The sequence below is a fragment of the Hetaerina americana genome, unplaced genomic scaffold, assembly GCF_022747635.1.
Source record: "Hetaerina americana unplaced genomic scaffold, ioHetAmer1.1.p SCAF_3, whole genome shotgun sequence".
Classification (NCBI taxonomy): Eukaryota; Metazoa; Arthropoda; class Insecta; order Odonata; family Calopterygidae; genus Hetaerina; species Hetaerina americana.
In genome coordinates, this window is record NW_027286874.1 from 79,409,139 (window position 1) to 79,431,552 (window position 22,414).

At 36.6% G+C, this 22,414-nt stretch overlaps 1 protein-coding gene across 1 annotated transcript; it reads left to right on the forward strand.

Annotated features, from left to right (window-relative positions):
- Positions 1–1,402: 1,402 nt before the first annotated feature.
- Positions 1,403–8,669, forward strand: LOC139690584 (uncharacterized). Its single transcript, XM_071588063.1, has 3 exons — positions 1,403–1,572; positions 1,813–1,948; positions 7,982–8,669. Exons 1-3 carry the CDS (start codon positions 1,547–1,549, stop codon positions 8,312–8,314), a joined length of 495 nt encoding a protein of 164 aa, XP_071444164.1. The 5' UTR covers positions 1,403–1,546; the 3' UTR covers positions 8,315–8,669.
- Positions 8,670–22,414: the final 13,745 nt, after the last annotated feature.

Sequence of the window (22,414 nt, forward strand, 5' to 3'; positions counted from 1 at the left end):
CACAATGGAATACAAAAATATAAATAGAAAAAAAGTAAAGTAAAATGAAACTTACTGTCGTTTTCAGGTAAGACCATATTCTCTCATTTCTCTCAGATAACATTTTTCTCGGCGTAGAGCGAGAAGTTCGTGTGTGCGCAGAACTCTCGCTTGGTCTCTCGGAGAAGGTGAAAGTGTGATAGAACGACTCGACAGTGCATGAACGACGATCTTCTCCTCAAACAACCACATATATGGACATCCGTCGTTGGAGAGGGTGCTCCAATCCCATCAGCTCGTATCTCTACTTTGCACAACTTCATACCTGTCGCAAAATTATTCTAATTAAGGATGTATACCATGTAAATATGACAGATAGTGTCAACAGCAGTATGTTGTTCTTTTAGCGAAGGATGTGTAGAACCATATTTCTTAACTTAGAAATACTGACCAGGGAATTGGAAGCCATTGCCTCGGAAGCTAAACAGCGACAGTATGATCAGGAAGTCACTCTCCACAGGACTGAAAATAGGCATAAAAGAAAGACTAATAAGCATACAATATTCTAAATGTTTCTATTGAATATCATCTTGCATTGGGAGAGTGACCTTCCTAATCCGCTACCATCGTCCCCTCACCGCTTCTGATGCAAGAGATATTCATGACACGATGGAAATTTACACATGGTATTGTTAATAACTAGTATATGCAATTTTAACAAATTGTATTCCAGGGCAGACTATTTATCCTCATCCAACAATACACAAATATGGAGTAGAATTAAATAAATATTTATTCAACGAAGTCTCATTTGTTAAATGGCTTACAACGATTTTGCACTCCACCGTTGCATGGCATGAAATTTTAACTAAAAAAACAATCAATAGGTGATAAAGTGCGATTAACTCATGATATTTAGCTCCTTGGACTGTTGTCATCAAAATAAAATAAGACTACAATGGGTATCAATAATTGCTTTAAAAGTTAACTTGCGAATCATTTGGCGGTGGAATGCGCGATTTATAGGGTTTAGTTATAATTTCGTACCGCTCTCTGCTATATGCTCCTGATTGATAATACCATTTCATTACATAAAAGAATCAAGGGGTTTGAACAGTGTTTTGAAACAATTTAAATCATTTTTTTATGAATTGCAAATTGTTTACGAGGCAGTCGTTTCCTCAGCAAGCAGAGCTTCTTATTTAAAAAGCAAACTTACGATGTGCTACATAAATTAATAGCTGAGCTATAAAACGGCGCAACTTCATATTTTACAGGGCATAAGGGGAGATTATACTAAAACTAGCGATGTAGGAAACATTAATAAGACTAACTTGTTTTGAAATTTCTAGAGTAATTAAATTTATCAATTTCAAATCGGCGCGGTGGTTCGTTTATGCATCAACCGAGACAATTGATATGCGTATTGCACCCATAAAATGGTTTCGATAAGGCTTAAGAATTTAACAATATTTAAACGTACAGTTTGATCTCATGACATCCTCGAAACAAGTAGTTAACTGTGTTCGTCTATTACAAGAGTGCAAATTAGGGTATCTAGAACAAAATGGCTCAATCAACGAGCAGCTGCAGGTAAGCTATGTTGCAAGATTATGGTCCCATCAATGCAAATCGAAAGTGTGAATGGTTTATTTTACAAAACGTTCCCCCCGTGAAAACAACCGTTTATTTTGGAGCATCGTAAGGTTGCCCTAAGTAAACCTACTCCTAGCTATATCGTACATTTATTTGTGGCCTAGTGATATACTGATGAATTATAGTCCTAGTATATAAATATGATTAAATGGCATGTGGCCCGATTTTTTATACAAGGAAACGAACTAGAAACAACATTGAAGAGGATGGCAGTGATTTTACCCCATTATCGAAGCGCATCAATAATCTTCACATTAATTCGGGCTGTTGTAGCACGTTAAGGCATTTAAAACATTACTGTGGAGCTGAAGAGGTAAGAAGAGATCGCATGCCTGTTTGGGGTTAAATTAGAAGTTAAACTCACCTCATTTCTGTGAGTGGAACCACTAATGCTTGGATTTGTTAATAGCATTACGCTGGTTAAGCGAAAGTGACCTCCAATCTTTTTTAGATTAAATTATATGCGACCTTTTTCATGTCAATGCATGCATGGGGAAATAAATTGAGTCACTCTATACGTAGTGTAAAAACAAAACTTGTGGTTTGAAAATTTTTTAAGCTCTCATTCTGAAATAACTTTGCTCTAATATGGTGCACCAGTCAGAACCATGTTTTTTTTATTTGCTAGTGGTATTTAACTACTCTTATATTGATACAATACATCTCGTGTTGATAAAAAACGGCAATGAAAATTGTGAAGCCCATACACTTTAGTGTTTTATAATATTGCACTTCAGAGCATGTACAAAAATATGTTTCTTTCATAGATTTCTTGCTCTTTGGTGATTCATGAGGGTTCCCCGGGTTAATGACAGTATGCAATAGGTAGCTAAGCCATATACATTCTTTTGATGGATTAAACCCATTTTTACTACTTTATGATCCAAATTCAACGGGTTGCCTCATTTTAGTGTCGTGCTGGGTGGGACAACAATCAAAACTTAGTAGATCTGTAAAAATGTTACAGATAGTTTACTCTTAATAATATTTCATTATGTCCATGTGGTAATCTGTTTATGATGGATTTGATGAGTGATATTGACATCTGGAGAACAGAAGGATACCACAGCTCTCTCAAAAAATTATAGATATGCCAATATTTAAAAAAACAAGGTTTATATGTTACTCACAAGCGTTTTAATAAATATGAATCCATCAAATGGCCTGTATCCCAGCATAAAACTGTTTGGAAAGACAGATAATGGTTCTTGTCCTCATGCATCACAACGTTTTATATTGTAGATTATTCATATTTTTCTGTAGTATCATCATGTTTGATGCTGCCCTGAAGTTCAATGGAATAAACCAGTATTAATAATCAACCATAAGGAGGGAAAACATGTGAACATACAAGTTTGGCATAATGTGCAGTAATTGCTTTGGAGAAATTTCAGTAGAGAACTTGTTGTTCTTGATAGAAGGTCATTATAGTTCGCTTGCTATTACGAAATAATTATGTGAATGATAAAAACTGCTATACAAGTGATGCATACCATTCCTAAGGGTTGATTCTGATCATTCTAACCATGTCTTGACCCAATGAAATGGCCTTAATTATTCAAAACACAAAAATGAGGTCAATGCTTTAAAGGATTCCATTTCTAGGTTGCACAAAGTTTAACTAAAAATTCCAGAATTTTTCCGTTTTGAATACTTATAGCATTGCCCCAAAATGTATACTGCATAGAAAAAAATTTCAAAGAATAACTAGTTAAAACTAAAGACCAGAATTATGATGTATTCATCTTTCTCATAGATTCACTTGGTCAAATTCTTTTTATTTTAGACAGTAAGTGATAGTATGTTTACATAATGGAAGTAACATTCCCTAGACTAAACTAATTAGATTGGGTTCTAACATTCTCTTTCTGTAAATTTTCAATTGAAATACTTCTTGTGTAACATTATTAGCCACCTTTTCCAAAGTTTGTCTTTTAAAAAGGGCAATCCAATTCCAGAGTCATGGATGGTGGTCTTGATTGCCTGAATTTAATGTTCATTATGAACTCATTGGTTTCCAGATTGAACAACCATTATTGCTTTTGTTTCTTTTTCCTGACTCATATTCCCGAAAAGTAAGTACCATGATTAGTAAAACCTTATTTTGGAAGTCCTAGATCCCATAGTTCGAAGAGGATTGAGTAGTGTTCATAAAATTTTATATTTGAAAATCAGGGGCAAATTCTTATGGAGGAAGAAGTAGATAATGTATACTATCAACTAGACAAATGATTGGGAGTACACATGGAAGAAACCATTTGATTGTGCTTGGGGATTGAAATAGTAGACAGGCAGGCAGGAGATTCTGGTTCAACATTAAAAAATTAGCAGCATGATGAAAAGAGTTTCGCAGGAGAACGAAAAATCTCACAGCTTGGGTTGAGCTCCAGGTGCCCAGAGGCTTGCCCAGGAATCAAACCCAGGCCCTCCGGCCAGTAGTTCAACACTGTACCCCTAAACCACCTTAACCCTTGGAGGAATATGTAACTTAGCTCAAACCTGTACATGGTCAAGCTATGATTATCCAGTCAGCCAAAGTTAAGTATAGAAGCCTTAACTTTTGATTCAATTGAGGAGATAGTAATTGCATGGGTAATATAGTAAAATTTAAAGGAAAGACTAGGGAAAACTTTCATATGGAATATAGTTTTGGATGGTTTCAAAACTTGTTTTTTGTGGCAAGGGGATATGCATAGATTGAAGGTTTTTTATGTGGGTTTGGAGAAGATTAGTAAAAAAAACAGAATGGATAGAAAGGAAAACATGTTTTAAAATTGAGAAATGGTAGGACAAGTGGATGCAAGAGATACTGAGGGGCAATGGGTTGCTGAAGATGGTAATAAAAGGGAGAATGCTGGGAAAGTGAGGTAGAGGGCTGGATAAATAGGTATTTTAGACGGGATGAAAGAAGGTATAAAAAGGTTAGGATTTTGTTTATGAAACCTTTAGGTTAATTGTTGTACCCCAATGTTGGAACCCTTGTATGCATTCGTCATTTATGTAATTTTTCAGGATATCTGAATTTCAGAATTACTAAGCATCCCTCATCAAGGAATTAGCACAATGTATGAAACAAACAAACATGAAAACTTGAAGTTTATATTAAAAAAGAGTTCTTTATTTTCTGATGCCAACTATTTATATATATATATATATACTACCTTGATCAAAAAGTTCCCGGAATAACCACCGTGTGCCGCTCCCATCGTTCCGATTTGAGTTCTGTTTTTTTTGTTAAATTGGTACATCTGTTGTTGATATTTCCTTTAAATCTTAGTGTCATAACTTGACATTTGCAAAAGTTACGTAGCCAAGAGTACATCTATCTCTGTGTGTGTTGGCGATTTTTTACAATTTTAGAAATGGATTTAAATTTGCACCAACGAACTTGTATTAAATTTTGCGTAAAAAACGGATTTAGTGGCGCACGGACGTTGGAAATGTTGGAAAAGTGTTTCGGCAACGATTCTCTAAAAAAAACGGTCGTTTACCAGTGGCACGAGCGGTTCAGAAGTGGTCGTGAGTCAATCGAAGATGATGAACGCAGTGGCAGACCATCGACATCGAAAGTCGGTGAAAAAATTGATAAAGTAAAAGAAATGTTGGTCAATAACCGCAAATTAACCATCAGAGAAATAGCGGAGGACTTGAACATTGCCTATGGATCCGCCCAAGACATTGTGGTTAATGATTTGGGTTTCCGTCGTGTAGCAGCAAAGTTGGTGCCAAAAGACCTCAATTTCATGTCGTCGCAAAAGACATGATTTGCGAGGCTGAATCCGATCCCACATTCATCAAAAGGATCATTACTGGAGACGAGACGTGGGTTTATGAGTACGACACGCAATCCAGACATCAGGCAAGTGAATGGCGTTCACCAAATGAGCCGAGACCAAAAAAACCACGTCGTTTTCAGTCAAAAAAGAAGGCAATGCTGACGGTTTTCATGGATTACAACGGTGTAGTGCATCATGAATTTTTGCCAGAAGGCCAGACAGTAAACAAAGAGTATTATTTGGGCGTTATGAGACGTTTGCGTGAAGCAATTCGCCGAAAGAGACCAGAAATGTGGGCAGAAAACTCGTGGATTTTGCACCATGATAACGCACCGTCGCACAGTGCTATCATTATTCGTAATTTTTTGACGAAAAATGCAACAAATACCATCCAACAGCCACCGAATTCACCTGATTTGGCTCCCTGTGACTTCTTTCTGTTCAATCGAGTTAAAAAACCATTACGGGGAACGCGTTTTAGCAGCCGAGAGGAAGTAATGGAAAAATCGCAGGAAGCACTGATGGACATACCGAAAACCGAATATAAAAAATGTTTCGAGGATTGGATCAAGCGCTGGCATAAGTGTGTTGCAGTCGATGGGGATTACTTTGAAGGGGACAATATAGATTTAGATGAATAAACTTGTATTTTTAATTTTCTGAATAAATTCCGGGAAATTTTTGATCAAGGTAGTATATATATACACACACACGAGGGTCATCCGGAAAGTAGTACCCGTTCGTGCCGCATGAAGTGCTGACGACGCGAGTAGCCGCTGGACGAGGTCAGATAGCTTCAGTGGCTTGTCTGCCTTCTCTGAGCCAAGTTGCGTGACGCTAGCATTGCCTGTGTTGTTTCTGTGATTGTTTACAATGTTTAAAAAAATTGAGAACGCCGCCAGTTGTGAAGTGAGGGCAGTGATTAAATTCCTCAATGCAAGAAACGTTCGCCCATGTGATATTCATCGCCAATTAAAGGAGGTGTATGGAGACAATGTAATGGACGAGTCGTCTGTTCGGCGGTGGTGTCGCAACTTCAACATGGGGAGGGGGAACACACACGACGATGAGCGTTCGGGGAGACCGTCTGTCATTACAGACCAACTGGTGAGCTCAGTTGACGAATTCGTGAGGAACGATCGGCGCGTCACAATTGATGACATCTGTGAGCATTTTCCCAATGTTTCTCGAACAATTGTTCATGAAATTGTTAAACACCATCTGCATTATGCAAAAATTTGTGCAAGATGGGTCCCTCGCGTATCTCAATGAGCTGGCGGCGAAGGACTATGCAGCAGGAATACAGAAACTTGTCACACGTTATGACAAATGCCTTAATTTGCTTGGAGATTATGTTGAGAAGTAGTTTAAAGTATCCTCTTTCAAATAAAATTTTTTATGTTTGTTAATATTTACTTTTGTGTCTTTATTTCACGAACGGGTACTACTTTCCGGATGACCCTCGTGTGTGTGTGTGTGTATATATATATATATATATATATATATATATATATATATATATATATATATATATATATATATATATATATATATATATGCATAGAGTGAGAGTAAACATTGAATCTAATCATGGAAAAGTCAGGTGGAATAGAATTAGAGTACTTTTTGTTTTGTCTCTCTTGACACAGGTTGTGGATAGGATTAATATATATATTTATCAGCTATATATGCTGGTTTTTAATCATAATTTCTGTCATGTAAATCTTATGATGCAAAGGTAAATCAATAATTAGTTGCAAGATTGTGAACATTTGAAGTTATTATTGTTGGTGTCAACAAATTTAGTTTATTTTAAGTAACATTATGCATAAAAAGTCTTTGAAAACACCTTTCTCTTCCATGTCCTTCTGCATACAACATACAGGAATACTTTTGGGGATCGAGATGGTGCGGGGGCTAACGTACTGGCTTCCCACCTTGAGGGCGCGGGTTCAAATCCCGGCGGTGTTGAATATTTTTCAGAGGTATCTCGATCCCTACTTGAGGTGCTTTGTGGAGGGCACTTTGAGTGAGTACGCCGTCCGTCGGATGGGACGTTAAACTGCGGACCCCTTGGCGCCTTTCGTAAAGAGTAGGCTAATGCCGACGCCGGGTTTCTCTCCACCCTTCATCCTTTCCTGTCCATCCCCTATGGCGCAAATGACCTCAGCTGTCAGTCGCCTCCCCTCAAAACTACTACTAGGAATACTTTTCTATTGATGGCACCAGGGTTTTCAGATTGCTCCTGCATTTTCCATCTGGCTGGATGACAGTGCTGCTGGCTATAATGCCAGCAAAACCAATGCCCAACTAGATAGAACAATGAGGAAGCTATCTTAAAATGTTGGTGTAATTTGTTTATCGCCATAGAAGCCTTAATTACACAATTTTTTAATGATAAATATAATTTCTGTGGCTAAGCGTGAAGATTTCTAACTATAAAAGGTGTCAATTTCAAATGATTATGTTCGGAGGACGTGCACTCATGTACCTTGTATTCAAGGTGTACAGCAAATTTTTTAGACTGATTGATTTATGGCATTACTCTTAAACAAACATTTCTTTTACAGACATCTCAGGTTTTGGGGTATGAATCTCCACCATGGACAGATGAAGCACACAGTAGCCCGTCTGTAATTCCACCTAGCAGAGCAGTGGATGATCGCATAGAGAATTGCCCACCAACACCTCCAGATGGATCTGTTGGAAATAGCAATGTTCACACACTGCAAAATCACCCAAATCTAGTTCCTCCAGCCTCAGGATGGATTTCAGAAGAGGCTCTCTCCATGTACAATCCCTCCCTTGATCCGTGTGATAACCCTTTTTATTATGAGACCAACAAAATGTTATTTTCTCTATACTGGGAGAGAATGCAACGTATAGGTCCAAACCCTTACTAATGCAAATGTTTAAGTGTAGCGGGACTACTGGATGGATGACGTTATAAGTGAAGAAATATCATTTGAACTTTCTCCCAAATTTTCATTTGCCGTTACTCTAGCATTTTAATCATAACTTTATTTGATGATAAATTTAATTTATGAGGCAAGACCACTGCTGAAGCATAATTTCATTTTGAACTGTGTATCATTTTATGCCATATTTATTACAATTTAATGCTGTATTTATGTAATATTTTCTGATGATAAGTTTTTATTGAGGTATTTCTAATAAAATTAAGACTTTGTGAAGAAAGCATTATCTGATTCATCCACCCTTATATAGTATATGCATTCGAACTTTTAATTAGTCAAAGATGTCCTGGAGTTGATTGCATAATTAATGTAGAAATTTACGCATTGTGTTTTGCATATTGATTCTATGGGTTTAGATATGTATTTGCATTCACTTTACAGGTAAAGGACAGTGCCAGCTGTCGTTTCATACATTGGGGAAGACACCAGAAGTGATAAAATTTTTTCCAATTGGCCGTACAATTTTAATTTAGAGTATTGAGTGTAATTTAAGCATTGATATTGTAATTTTAGGTGAAATAAAACTACTGGATGTCTTTGCTCAGTGCGATGTCAGAAAAATCCTGGTCAAGTAATTAGGAAATACTAATAAATAGGTGCAGAACATATGAAGCAACAAAAACATTTTTAATGCAGAAAGAGGTCATCTCACACTGAACAAATGAGGTTTGTAAGTGTATTGAACTGTTTCATAAATAAATACCCTGAATGAAATCAGTTAATTTTGAGAAGCAGAGAAATGCACACCATTAGGGTTGAAGAAATATTTTTCTCTTGTACCTAGCTATTTTGATGCAGCCCACATTCTTACTTCCTCAAAATTTGGGAAGCCCTTAAAAGAATACCTTTAAGTCTAATCTATCAGGCATATATTGGAAACCATTAGTATTATGAATGAAAATGAAAACTGCATTCTTCTGTCACCTGTGGTGAAATCCTGAGGCTAATAATTCATGAATGTTCAACATCTCCTTTTGAAAAATATTGAATACTGAACCCCCTGACTTCTATGCTCTTCCTTCAGGGAGCATACAATCTTTAGCTTCAGGATACCATATAGACATTTTTCTATTGAATGGCATGGGGGTATATATGTATAGGTAGTACAGATGATAGGTTAACCATAGATTGAACCATATTTTGGTTATTTATTCAAAAGTATGTTAACACCCGCTGCTTCATTTAACTTTTCCGAGGTCTAGGAATTTAAATATTCTATTTACAAAGTTGAGTGAATATTATGCAATAAAACAAGCTAATTTTTAATTTTAATAATGTTGCCCCACGTTTTTTTTAAAGTTAATGAATACATTTTTATTTTGTTTTTCTAGGTTATGAACTAAGTATTACCATATCACACTACAAATACTATCCTCTTTATTTATGTTACTTAAAATTCAATCCCCTCAAGGCATCTTAATGATTTTTACTGTACTTAATAAATCAAGATGTAATTATTTTTGTAGCAAATAATATCTGTTAATTCCTTGTCAGTGAGCAACAACACTTCCGACAGTTTTTTTCAAAAGTATTGAATATAAACGCATAGATGATGCCTTTCAACATAATTTTCACATTGCTTAACAGACTATTATAAAGATGCATTGGTGAAACGTGTTGGACAGAAAAAAATAGAATGATACCGATTAAGTATTGAATATCACAATATTTTTTAAGGTATTATGATAAACTATCATGGAAGTATATAGTAATCATATTACGTGAATACTATTATATTCAATAACCCCAAGGGAATTGATAGCAGTTTTTTGTTTAATGTTGTTAAATACTCAACTGATGCAAACACAGGGAGACTGCCAGATTCAGCATTGTCCTTATAACATCATCAATCTGATCAGTAATAAGTTCAATGTTATTGCTCAAAGTTATGGGTTCAAATCTCATCAAAGAAATGATGAATGCCTGTCTCGAGTACTCCCCTCAAGTAAAACAGTAAAAGAGATGTGAATTTCAAAATTACTGCATTACATGTTAGTGGGATGAAGAAGATAAGTTGGACAGAGGAAATCACAAACAAAAGAGGTGTTTTGAACAGTATTTTAAGAGAGAGAGAGATTGGGATTTTTGAGGGAATGTGGCCGGAAGGTATCCAGAGGTAGGTAGTGGTATATTGAAGCCAATGATGGAAGCAAAGAAGCCTGAGTAGGTGGGGGAATAAAAAATAATGGACATTTTGGAGACCATGAAAAGGGTGGAAATTTTAAAGGGATGAGAGAAATAGTAGGGGTAATTTTTCATTCAAGGCTTTCTTTATATTAAAGGTAGGTTTAGGATGGTCTCCAACTAAATTGAAGATAATACTACATGTATTATCTTCAATTTAGAATGAGAACTTTCTTTTGCTAGTTCTTAATTATTTCTACGTTCTTTTTTACTGCCTAAAAAGTTATTCTGTTCCTTCCACTGTGCTGCTTACCTAAAATTCTTCCTTCATCATGGAATTCAACATTTTTCTTCCAGTCAGTGGGGTGTCTTATAGTTGCCAGGATTCCATATAGTTTTTAGTATCCAAATTGCCATGGGAAAGATAATGGAGGTGGCTTTCTGCTACTTTCCTCAATAGTGTGTGATGTGGCACCTTCACTTGAAAGGCTATCTCATTGGGCTCACTCACTCCCTATGGAATAGATGTTGCTGCCTTTAATTATCATTGTCTATGCCAATATGGCTCTCAGAGTCAGTGGAACATGCAAACCATTAGGTTTAAGTTTGAGAGGGTAAATTCAAAATAATATGTATTTATAATGCATTGAAGTTTATTTCAATGGAGTTTTAAAGAATCCAAAACCGACTTGTTATGGAAGAATACCTAGATGACAAGGAATTTTTACATGCATGTGTGCAACATGGAAATTATATTTTCCTCTATTTTAAAATGTAAGTTAAATGAAGCAGAATCATTTTTCAATGTTGTATCATGTGGTTTTTTCAATACATGGCCTCCCAAGATGCAAACTATATTGCTTTACTCCCCTGACTTGAAGTTAGAAATGCAGACTGCAGTGCTATAAGTAGAGACCGACATCAAAAAACTACATTGTTACAAGTCAGCAATATGCAGTTATTGCTGGCACAAAACTAAAATCTAGTCACAACAGAGCAATTTACGATTAATTTATGCTCTAGTTCTCAGAGATGCATCCTCAATTGTAAGGATTTTCTGCCCTTTAGAATATTCCTGAGGATTTCTCTAAATTTGAAGACAAAACAACTCTTGTGATGACATTGATTTTGCAGTTCCAGTAAATGTAAATAATTTCTAGTAGCATAAAGGAGAACATTATGTTAATGTCATGAAGGTGAAAATGGTGGATAAAAATGTTTTGTGGCAACTTTTGTAGTTCCAAAGAAACTGCAGGAGATGCTGCAACAGTAACTTTTAATGGAGTAGTCTACTAATATGCATTTCAATGCAACAATTTCAGAGTGTAAAAATCATTCGCCTTGACCGGGATTCAAACCCGGATCCCTCTGTTGTGTCTGGTCAAGTGCTTTAGCCAGTTAAGCTATCGAGGCGTCCTCTTAAACTCTGAAATTTTTCTCAGAAGTTTTGTAAACTTAAACTCTGAACTTTAGTAGTAGCTAGGTGTGGGTACAAAGATATTGGCAGAGCAAATCATCTGCAAGGGATGATGCATACCCGCACAAGGTGCAGTGTATTGTGAAACTAAAGGCAGTGAGTGGCTCTTCATACCCATCTGAGGCTTTTTTTTTGGGACCTAGCCAAAGAGCGAAAATTTCCACAGCATTTGTTAGCACTCGTTTGAAATCAATTTATGGCACAAATCCAGTTTATGGAGGGTGAACATAGCGGAATGTATTGAATGTGTAACAGTACCAACTCTTCATGCAAGGAGAAATGTAAATGAAAAAAAATATTTTGAGTGCATGGAGACTGTCTATTGGTATTATAACATAGGAGTACTTAAAGCTTAAGGAATAAGCTTGAGGTATTTATTGGCACTATGTTTGTGTTGTTTGGGTATCAAGTAATCAACCAGTTCTTCTAATATGGAAAGAGTTCAGGGGTATATCCATGTTTAAAAATGCCATGTCATTGATGAGAAATGGGCATCAGCAGGCTGTACAGAAAATTATGAGTGAGGAGAGGTAGCTGGTTACAATAGAAGAAAAATAAGAGCATACATGTATCAAAAAAGGGATATTGAGAGCCGAAAATGAAAACATAGAAAAAAGGAAACTATGGGTTATCGGCCCGACATTAGAAAGATATGTGAGAGAAGAAATGGAAGAATGTAAACACACAATGATATAGAAGGAAGTATAAAAAGTTAAATAATAACCTGAGTTGGGAAGCATATAAAACAAAAGAAGCATGGTGGAAGACTAGCAAAAATAGGAAATTTTACAAAGGAAAGGTAAAATTGGTGTGCGGTACAGGAAGTAAGAGAAGCAAATCCCTGAAAACAATCCAGATAAGCAAGGAAAATCATTTGAACCAAGGATGATTCAAGAGCAATAGAAAGAGTATATGGAGAAACTTAAGGAATTAGGCTAGCAAGCTTAGACAGAGAATGTTACCTAGACAAGGTCCAAACATACTTGATGGTAAAATAGAAAAGGCATTAAGGTAACTGAAATCAAGTAAGGCTGTGATAGTAGAGAGCATTCCCATGGAACTACATAAAGGTTTATGAAAATATGGAGGGAAGAGTTTCCATGGGTTATATTATCATTTATGAAGGGGGAATTTGGCCAGAAGATTTCATCAGTTAGCCCCCATCACAGAAAAGGGAAGGTCAGCCACCATATGCGAGGACTATAGAACAATAAGTTTGATGAGAGTCACAGCAAAAGGATCTTAGGATCATAATAAGTGGATGAAGAGGGATAATAAATTTAAGGATCAGGAAGAGGAAAGGTATACACGATACCATATCAGTAATGAGATCACTAATAGAGAGGAAAATCCAGTACAATCAGGATGTATATATTTGTTTCAAGGAAGCACTTGATAGAATAAATTAGGGGGAATTAATGAACACATTACAGAGGATGTAGGTAGAATGGAGAGAAGCACGAGTCATCTACAACCTGTACATTTCTCAGACTGCTCAGCTGCAAGTGGTAGATGGAGTCAGAATGAAGGGTGAGACTAGGGCTTTTCAACATATATGCAGAGCAAATGGTATAAGCAACATGGGAAGAATTGGATATAGGAATGAAAATCTCTGAGGAATTCATAAAACCAGTCCAGTTGGCAGATGGTCAGGCTCCATTTGCCAGTCAGCCACGGCTTTGCAAGCATTACTGAGCAGATTGGAAAGTCAGTGTGATGGGTATGAGATGAAATTAATTTAAACAAAGGATATGTGGTTTTTGAGAAAGAGACACGCTAACTTAAATAATAAAATAACTGTTCATTTCACTTGAGCAAGAGAAACAATTGACCTACCTTGAAAGTCTTTTAGACTAAAATGGTCAAATTAGTAGGGACAAAAAAAGAAGAATCACGCTCAGCAAAGCTTTCATAAGGAAGGGTGAATTGATAACAACGACGGTCAACATGGATGTTAAGAAATGGGTCATCAAAACTTAAACGTGGAATATGGTTTCGTATGGTGTGGAATCAAGGTCATTGAAGCAGGATGACTGACTGGAGGCTTTTGAAATGTGGGTGTAGGAAAAGATAGAAAGGAAAACAAAGTGCTACACAAGGGGGGGGGGGGAGAAGAAGGTTACTGTTGGAGGAACTTCAAAGAGGCAGGAAAGATGGATCCCGCACATTTTGATTATTGATGGGATGTTGAAGATTGTGATAGAGGGGAGAAAATTAGGCAGACAAGGAAGGGATAGGAGGATAAGCATGTTGAAAGGAATAAAGGATGATTGCAGAATGAAGATGGGTTTATTTTAGTGTCTGATGCTAAGTTGGATTCCGTTAGGAGAGGCAAGTAAATTTATCACTGTATTGTGACCACCCTAAACCTATCTTAACTGAAATGATACCAATTCTAATAATATTATTCTGTCCCTAACATTGAAGTTACAGCATGAAATTGAAGTTCAACCAAATTAGGATATATAGTTAGTGTGGTTCAATTAATTTGCTAACCATTACTTTTAGATGGATCCCAATTGTTTCCTGCACATGAAGGTTGAACTAATGAGAAATAATGTTCCATTGGACCATTTTTTCACTACAGGTCATAAATGGTAGGTTCTTCAGAGAGTGCATCATGTATTATATTCTCCCCAAAATTAGGGCCAATATTATGATGACACCCAAGCTTTTTATATGCTCAGTAATGCCCGTTGTGAACCAAAAAATGCAATAATGGTCAAATCTACTTTTTAAGAGTTTTTACTTACATTTGTTAGTAGTCTAGATCCTATATTGCCCAAGCTTCAAATGTTGTCAATTACCTGGCCACAGTGAGCAAATGTTTTTTTATATACTGTACTTGGACATAATATAGCTTTTTTTAGTTTTGAATTAATGTAATTTATGCAAAATAAAGATGCAACCACGTCTCCCTAGTTCTCTTCCTTGCCTAATATTGGGTCATCAGAGGCATGAACATTGTCAAAAATAAGCTCTTAAGAGTAAAACACAGGAAGTTTGCTTAACTGGTGGGTTACTGCTACTCTTGTTTCCATCCTTAAAGTTAGCGGTGAGTTGACTATCTTCCAGCCATGGGGACCGATGATGCAGAAAAAATTCCTTTGTATGTATTCAAGAAATTATGCAGTCAAATGCAAGGTCTTTGAAAACCATGAGATATATAATATGAGAGATGTGCTTCTTATAATATGTTGTCTCCTGGATTATCCCCTAAAACAAAACATTACCCATTCATGTGTTAAGCACAAGGTGTTCACTGGATAGGCTTTTGGCTGCTATGAGAAGAAATTGTTTCAAATAGCAATATTTTAATCCTGCCCATATCATGATTTGCATTCTCAAGAAATAAAACAGTTAAATATTTCACCTATTTATTCCTCAGCATAGATTCTTGATCAGCCAGTTTGCATTTACAAACACCTATAAGAATACCATCAGGATGTACTTGCCTGTTCGGCAGATTTTGAAAAGGTGTTTCATAATAGTGGATTGGGAAAATTAATGAATGTTCAATAGAAATAGGAGTAGATTGGAGGGATAGGAGACTTATCAGGAACCATGTCACAAACAGCTCAGGTGCATTGTAGAGTCCAGATGGGCAGCATTAGGAAGAGTAACACAGGATTATCCATTACAACCTCTGCAATTAATGTGTGGAGTAAATGGTTAAAGCAGCATGGGAAAAACTGGAGATAAGAATGAAAGCGGTGGAATATCCATAAAATCAGTTAGGTTTGCTGATGATCAAGACAGTCAGCCAAGGGGTTGCAAGTATTGCTGAGTGCATTGGAAAGTCACTGTGATAGATAAGCAATGACAATTAATGTAAATAAAATGAAGGTTATGTGGTTCTCCAGACAGAGAAATGCTCAGCTTAACATAAAAATAAGAGGGCAAAAACTGGAGCAGGTGGAACAGTTTCCGTATCTAGGAAGTGTTTTAGATCAAAATGGTCCAAGTAGCAGGGACATAAGGAGAAAAATTACATTAGGCAAAGAGGCTTTCACAAGGAAGAGGGAGTTAATGACAGGGACTTTGGGTAAGGATGTTAAGAAAAGGCTAGTCAAATCTGAGATACGAGGTACAGCTTTGTACAGTGCGGAAACATGATCACTGAAGCAGGATGATAGACGTAGACTGGAGGCTTTTGAAATGTGGGCGTGGAGAAGGTGAAGTGTACAGAGAACAAACAAGGAAGTGCTACGCATGTGGTTAGGAGAATCCAAATGAGGCATGACAGATGGACACAGAGCATTTTGTTTGGGAATGGGATATTGAAGACTGTGCTAGCGGGCAGTGTTAGGCAAGTGAGGAAGGGGCAGGAATAGAATAGGAATATTACACAGAATGAAGTATACGGAGTCAAAGATTGGCCTATTTTGGAATAGGATGTTGGGTTGTGTTTATTAGGAGACAAGGGAATTGTCATTGTGCTGTTTGGTAGCTTTCGTCTATCCAAAATCTACCTTAACTGGCAAGATAACACCCAAGACACTGCCATGGTGCTGAATGCAAGAGGTGATGCAGCCACTCCTCACCAGAAAGGTTGTACACTTACTAACCTGGAATGGAGCTCTCTTAATTTTCTTTCCAGATCGGCAACGTGGTCCTTCAAGAACTCACTCTCTGCCATGGATTTAGAGAAATAAGAGGCACACTGAAGCCATTCAATCAATGATATATTTTCAGTGCTATATTCAGCCTAAAGAATGTGTTCTGTAGTATGTACTTGTACCAAGAAGAGCATGTATAATTTATGAAGGTTGTAAACCTAACAATTGTTTCAATGAAGGCATTCCATTTACAACTGTAAATATATGATATTGAAATTTCATAAATAAAAGTTTCTGGTGTCACTTGGTGGAAATTCTTCATACTGAAATTAAATTTAAAACACATACAAATGAATCTATCAGTGCCCAGATTTTTTGGTCTGCCAAAAATCCAAAAAAATCAGTGTAAACAATGTGTAGCAGTGTTCCTATTCGGCCTGAGATTTCCAATGTTTTAGCCCCAAATCACTTATGGGCTAATAAGTTAAACATCTTATTCAAAACTTTTTCCAAATTTTCCCCGAAATTTGGAATAAAAAATTCACAAGAACTGGTAGATGTGTTGTCTAAAGAAATAGTAACCCCCAAGTGCAAAATGGTATCGTTTGATGTTACAAATTTATTCCCCAGTGTTCCAAGATCAGAAGCTCTAAACCTTTCAGAAGTTACCCTTGTTAAAGCCAAGGTTCCAACCCCGGTAATTTTTTAATTGTGTTCCTCCAAAAAAGTGTGTGTAGAACAAAACAGTTTTATGTTTAATGGCGAAATTTACCAACAACAAGACGGGTTGGCTATAGGCTCTCCGCTTTCCCCGCTACTAGCAGACATTTACCTGGACAATTTTGAGCAACTAATGTTGTCCTCAGAGAATACCCTCTTAAAGAATATCCTTTGCTGGTATAGATATGTAGATGACGTTTTCTGCATCTGGACGGGTTCTGACAGACAATTAGAGTTTTTTTTTAATTTCCTTAATTCCAGAGATAAACATATAAAATTAACGAAGGAATTAGAAGCAGATGGATCCCTCAACTTTCTAGATTTAACTATTAAAATTAAAAACAATAGGTTTGATTTTTCCATTTTCAGGAAGAAGTGTTATACAAACGAAGTCATTAACCATAATACTAGGCACTGCTTCTCTAAAAAATTATCAGCTTTCCACGCCATGGTACACAGAGCATATTCTATCCCCATGTCTAAAGAGAATACCCTTAAAGAACTCAGCATCATAAAACAGATTGCGGTGAACAATGGGTATAGAGAAGTGTTAAATCATTAACTTTACAACAAGAAACTATCCCGTTTAGCTAAGTTAGCCTTGTATAGTTCTCCCACATCTGCAGAAAACCAGCCACAGTGGCAGAGATTTCCTTTTCTTGGCCACTTGTCATTAAAAGTACAAAGAATCCTCTTAAAAGAAAAGGTGAGACAGGCAATCTACAATAAATTAAAATTAATCAACCTGTTATGCCACACGAAGGACCAAGTTTAACCTATATAAGGAAGGAGATTTGAGACGAGAATAAAGGAGCACCAAGCATGCTTTAGATAAAACATCTCCACGTCACTCTTCGCCAAACATTTGAGAGACAGTGGTCACAGCAGTGATGTCATCCCCGAAATCCTGCACTTTGAGAAGAAAGGCCACCACCTCAATGCGCTGGAGCAATTAGAAATACTTCAGCACATGGATTACGGAGATGTATTGACCAACAAATTTCTTTACCCTACGCGTTCCCTCAGTGCCGTTCACAATACCCATTCCCCCACTCCTCTGCCAACTAATCAACGCCAAGCAAAACTTCTTTTTTTTCAACAATATATGTATATATTTTTTTCTCTCAACAATGTATATTTTTGTTATTTTATATTTTCAACAATGTATTAAATTCTTTCTCCCAGCCTGCTAATTTATCAATTTTACCATTCCTCCTCCTCCCTCCCTCCTCTTCCCTCCGTCCAGAGCTATATATACTGTGTTAGACTTGTATTTTTACCTGATGATGTTATACCATAACAAAACCTAGGTCGTAAATAAAATTTTTTTATGTGGAAAAGTAAAGTGTTTTAAATTTAATTTCAATTGAAAAATGTAAAGTATGACAAGTTGTATCATAGGATTTTCATTAATTTTTCAATAATACTTAAATAGCATAGCCAAAATGGCAAAAATATGAACATTTAGAAAAAATTCTTTCAGTCCACCCACACTCCAATACTATACAATATCAATTACCTAGACAAACAAATGGATATATTATCATTAGGTATTCTACTGTTTAGTCCAGACACAGGATGAACAATAATTTTTTTGCCTCTGAATAAAATATAATCTGACACCCAACACCAGAATAGACTTATTTAACAATGCATACATTCTATTTCCCATCATTTAGGCCAACACTTTTTCCTTTCCTGACCCTTCCTAGTTTGCCTAACCTCCTTCCCTCATTCTCTTCTGCACATCAACACCAACCTAAATGCTATGCATCCATTTTTCCCATCTTCTTTGGATCTCTATCAAAAATACTCTCTCCTCCCCCTCCATTCCTAGTAATTCTTTATTAATTTTCCTTTCAATCCATTTCACCTTTTCTAGTCTTCAAACCCATATCTCAAAGCCTCATAACCTATGCCAAGCTTCTTGCTTCAATGAACATGTTTGTGAGCCATGCAAAGCCATAATCCTTATCAGTCTTCCCTAGCCACTTCTTAACCTCCTCACTCAATATTCCTATCATCAATTCCCTCCTCATGAAAGTTTCTCCGTCTAAAGCAATTCTTCTTATGTCCCCATACTTAGATATTTTTATTCCAAAATAGGAAAGATGTTTCACCTGCTCCAGTACAACTTCCTATTTTAACAGTTAACTTATCTTCCCTTTTCCTTGAATACGTCAGAACCTTTACTTATTAAATTGATACTCATTCCACACCTATCACACTGATTTCCTAATACACTCAGTAATGATAGAAAACTTTAGGTCAATTAACTAAAACTTCATCATCTGCAAACTTAATTTCATAAATTCTCAGAGAACTTTCATTCCCATGCCACTTTCACCATTTCTTTTGCACATATGTGGAAAAGCATGGAGGATGATGACAAACCATCCTACCCCTCTTCCAAAAACTGCCCACCTTGACTTGAACTACCACACACACCAGAGCAACCAGAGAAATGGGCAGGTTACAAGTCTCATTGTAGTAGTTTTACGGGAGGCAACCGACAAATAAAGGTCATATGTGCCATTAGGGATGGATGGGAAAGGAAGGGTAGAGAGAAACCCGGCGTCGGCATTAGCCTACTCTTGTTGAAAGGTGCCAAGGGGTCCCCAATTTAACGTCCTATCTGACAGACATTGTACTTGCTCTAAGTGCTCTCCACAAAGCATCTCAAGTAGGAAATGGGATACCGCAGAAAAATATTAGTTGCATCCAGGATTTGAACCTGGGCCCTCTTGGTAGGAAGCCTGTACATTAGCCACCGCAACCATTCCGATCCACTTAAAAGTCTCATATCCTTCCAATACGTTCATTTATTCTCTCAAATTTCCTCTATTGAAGTCATCAAAATCTATTTAACATATTTATACATCCTAATTGAACTCCATATTTCTCTCCATTAGTCACCATATTATTGCTAAGGCATTACTCACAACTTCCTCTAACTGAGCCCATACTGATCATTCCCTAAATAATCATTTGACCTTTTATTGATGATCCAAATTATCACTTAAGCTGCAAAAAAAATCAAATCCATTTTTCCCTAGTCCCTAATTTGGCTGTCACAATATCTTCTTGGGATGGGATAAAATCACCTGGCAAAATTTTACCTTTATAAATGCTACAAAATAGTCCATACAAATTCTACCAGCCACGTTTTCCAAAATCCTAATGTTCTGACGGAGTACTATCTACCCCCATGGCCTCATTTGATTTCAATTCATGTTCTACCGCACCATTTCATTTGTATGGACCTAAGATAACTATCTACATCATATTCTTACTGTCTAAATTTGCTAACCTATTATCCTTACTACAAAGATCCTCTACGTATTCCTTCTATCTCCATTGAATCTTTTCTAGTTCAATTAAAACATTTACTGAAATGTACGTATACTGAAGAAAAAAAAGTTGATCACTATCATTCAGGACTAGTGTACATGGATGGTCCCATATTTTTTGGATGAAGCGCATTAAATAACATATAAATAATTTCCTTTTATACACCATTCCAGCCAGGACATACATGAGAAGTCCTACAAGTACCCAGCCTGACCTAGAGATGGCGGTAGTTGTTTGAAAAATATCACTGTATTAGAAAGTATGCAATCTATGAAGCATATAATTCAAGTTTGAAGATGCAACGCTGTTTAAAATGTGTTTGGCAGCCATCAATAGCAAATGTTTTCAGTGAATTTGTGAAAATGGAGAAAAGTGGCCATCGTTGTGTGATAAAATACTTTCATTTGAAAAACCTCAGCCCAACCAATATCAAAGCTGAACTGGATTCTACTCTGGGTGAGTGTGCTCCTTTGTTTACAACAGTAAACTATTGGGTAGCATAGCTTAAACAGGGCCTTACGAGCTGTCAAGACAAGCATCGTATTGGTCGACCAAATAAGGTGACGACTCCAGAAACGGTGAAGAAAATCCACAGAGTGATTGAGTTCAAGTTCTAAGGTTACCCTATTTTTTGGAAACTGGGACTATATAGAAAGATATAACTAAGTTTAATTATGTGAGAACTCCTAATGAATACAATATGTATATAGCTGCACCACACAGGGTTTGCATGGTTGCTTCTTGAGTAACAAGTGTTTTCAGCACTTATGATGACATTATTTAATGTCCATCTAAATTTTTCTGGGGTAAACACCCATAAAAATTCATCACTGAGTAAGACGTAGGCATGCTTTTATAGATGCAAAAAATTTGTAGTCAAAAGTTTAAAAAGGGCTGAACATAGTGTGCCAATGTTTCTACAACAGAAAGGGATCTGACATTCAAGATAGAAAAGGGCTCAGAGTTCAACAGCAATTGAGACAGGCAAGTCCCCAATTGATCATTCCGACCATAACCCAATAGCTATTAAATAAAGAGCTCATATTGGTCTAATTCCAACAAATGAAAAAAATATATTCATGGAATGAGGCAGTTTCTTCCACTGAACCATGCAATACTTCCATCCTGATGTCACTAATAAAAATGGAGGATAAGCTACCTATATGCTAACCAGGGTGCCCAGGTTGGATTCTCAGGCAAGCCTCTCTGGGCACCTTCAGCTCCACCCAAGCTGTGCATAATTTCAGGCACCAGATCTTCCTGGGAAACCATAAACATCACACGGAAGGGAACTGACCCCACTACCCTGATGATAGTATTTCACACACCATATAAGTCTTAGTACTGGGTGAACTCTGCCAAATGTGTCATTATCAAATATTGCACAATGAGAACTTGGAATTAAGGTCTTCACTCACATAGTTTACATCTATTTCCTTGGCAATATCATATTCACTGGTAACATGCATGTTACCACATGATCGAAGTTCATAATTGTGTCACATAATACCTATACCTACCAAAACAAATTTATAATTCAATTCATACATTAATACCCATACATTTTTCCAGTGTCTGCATTTGCTAAGGCTTGGATGGCTCTCACAAAAAATATAGGTCTTATTTTAATAGTAATTTTAACTAGCATTTGCAGATGCAATGACTGAATTGGACCTCTTTTTTCAAGTGGTACACGTAACTATTAACGTAATGAGGTATTACTAAAGAGGAATGGTTACCTTATTTCTACAATTTATTTTCATTATTAAATTCATCTTTCACTCCGAGTCATTG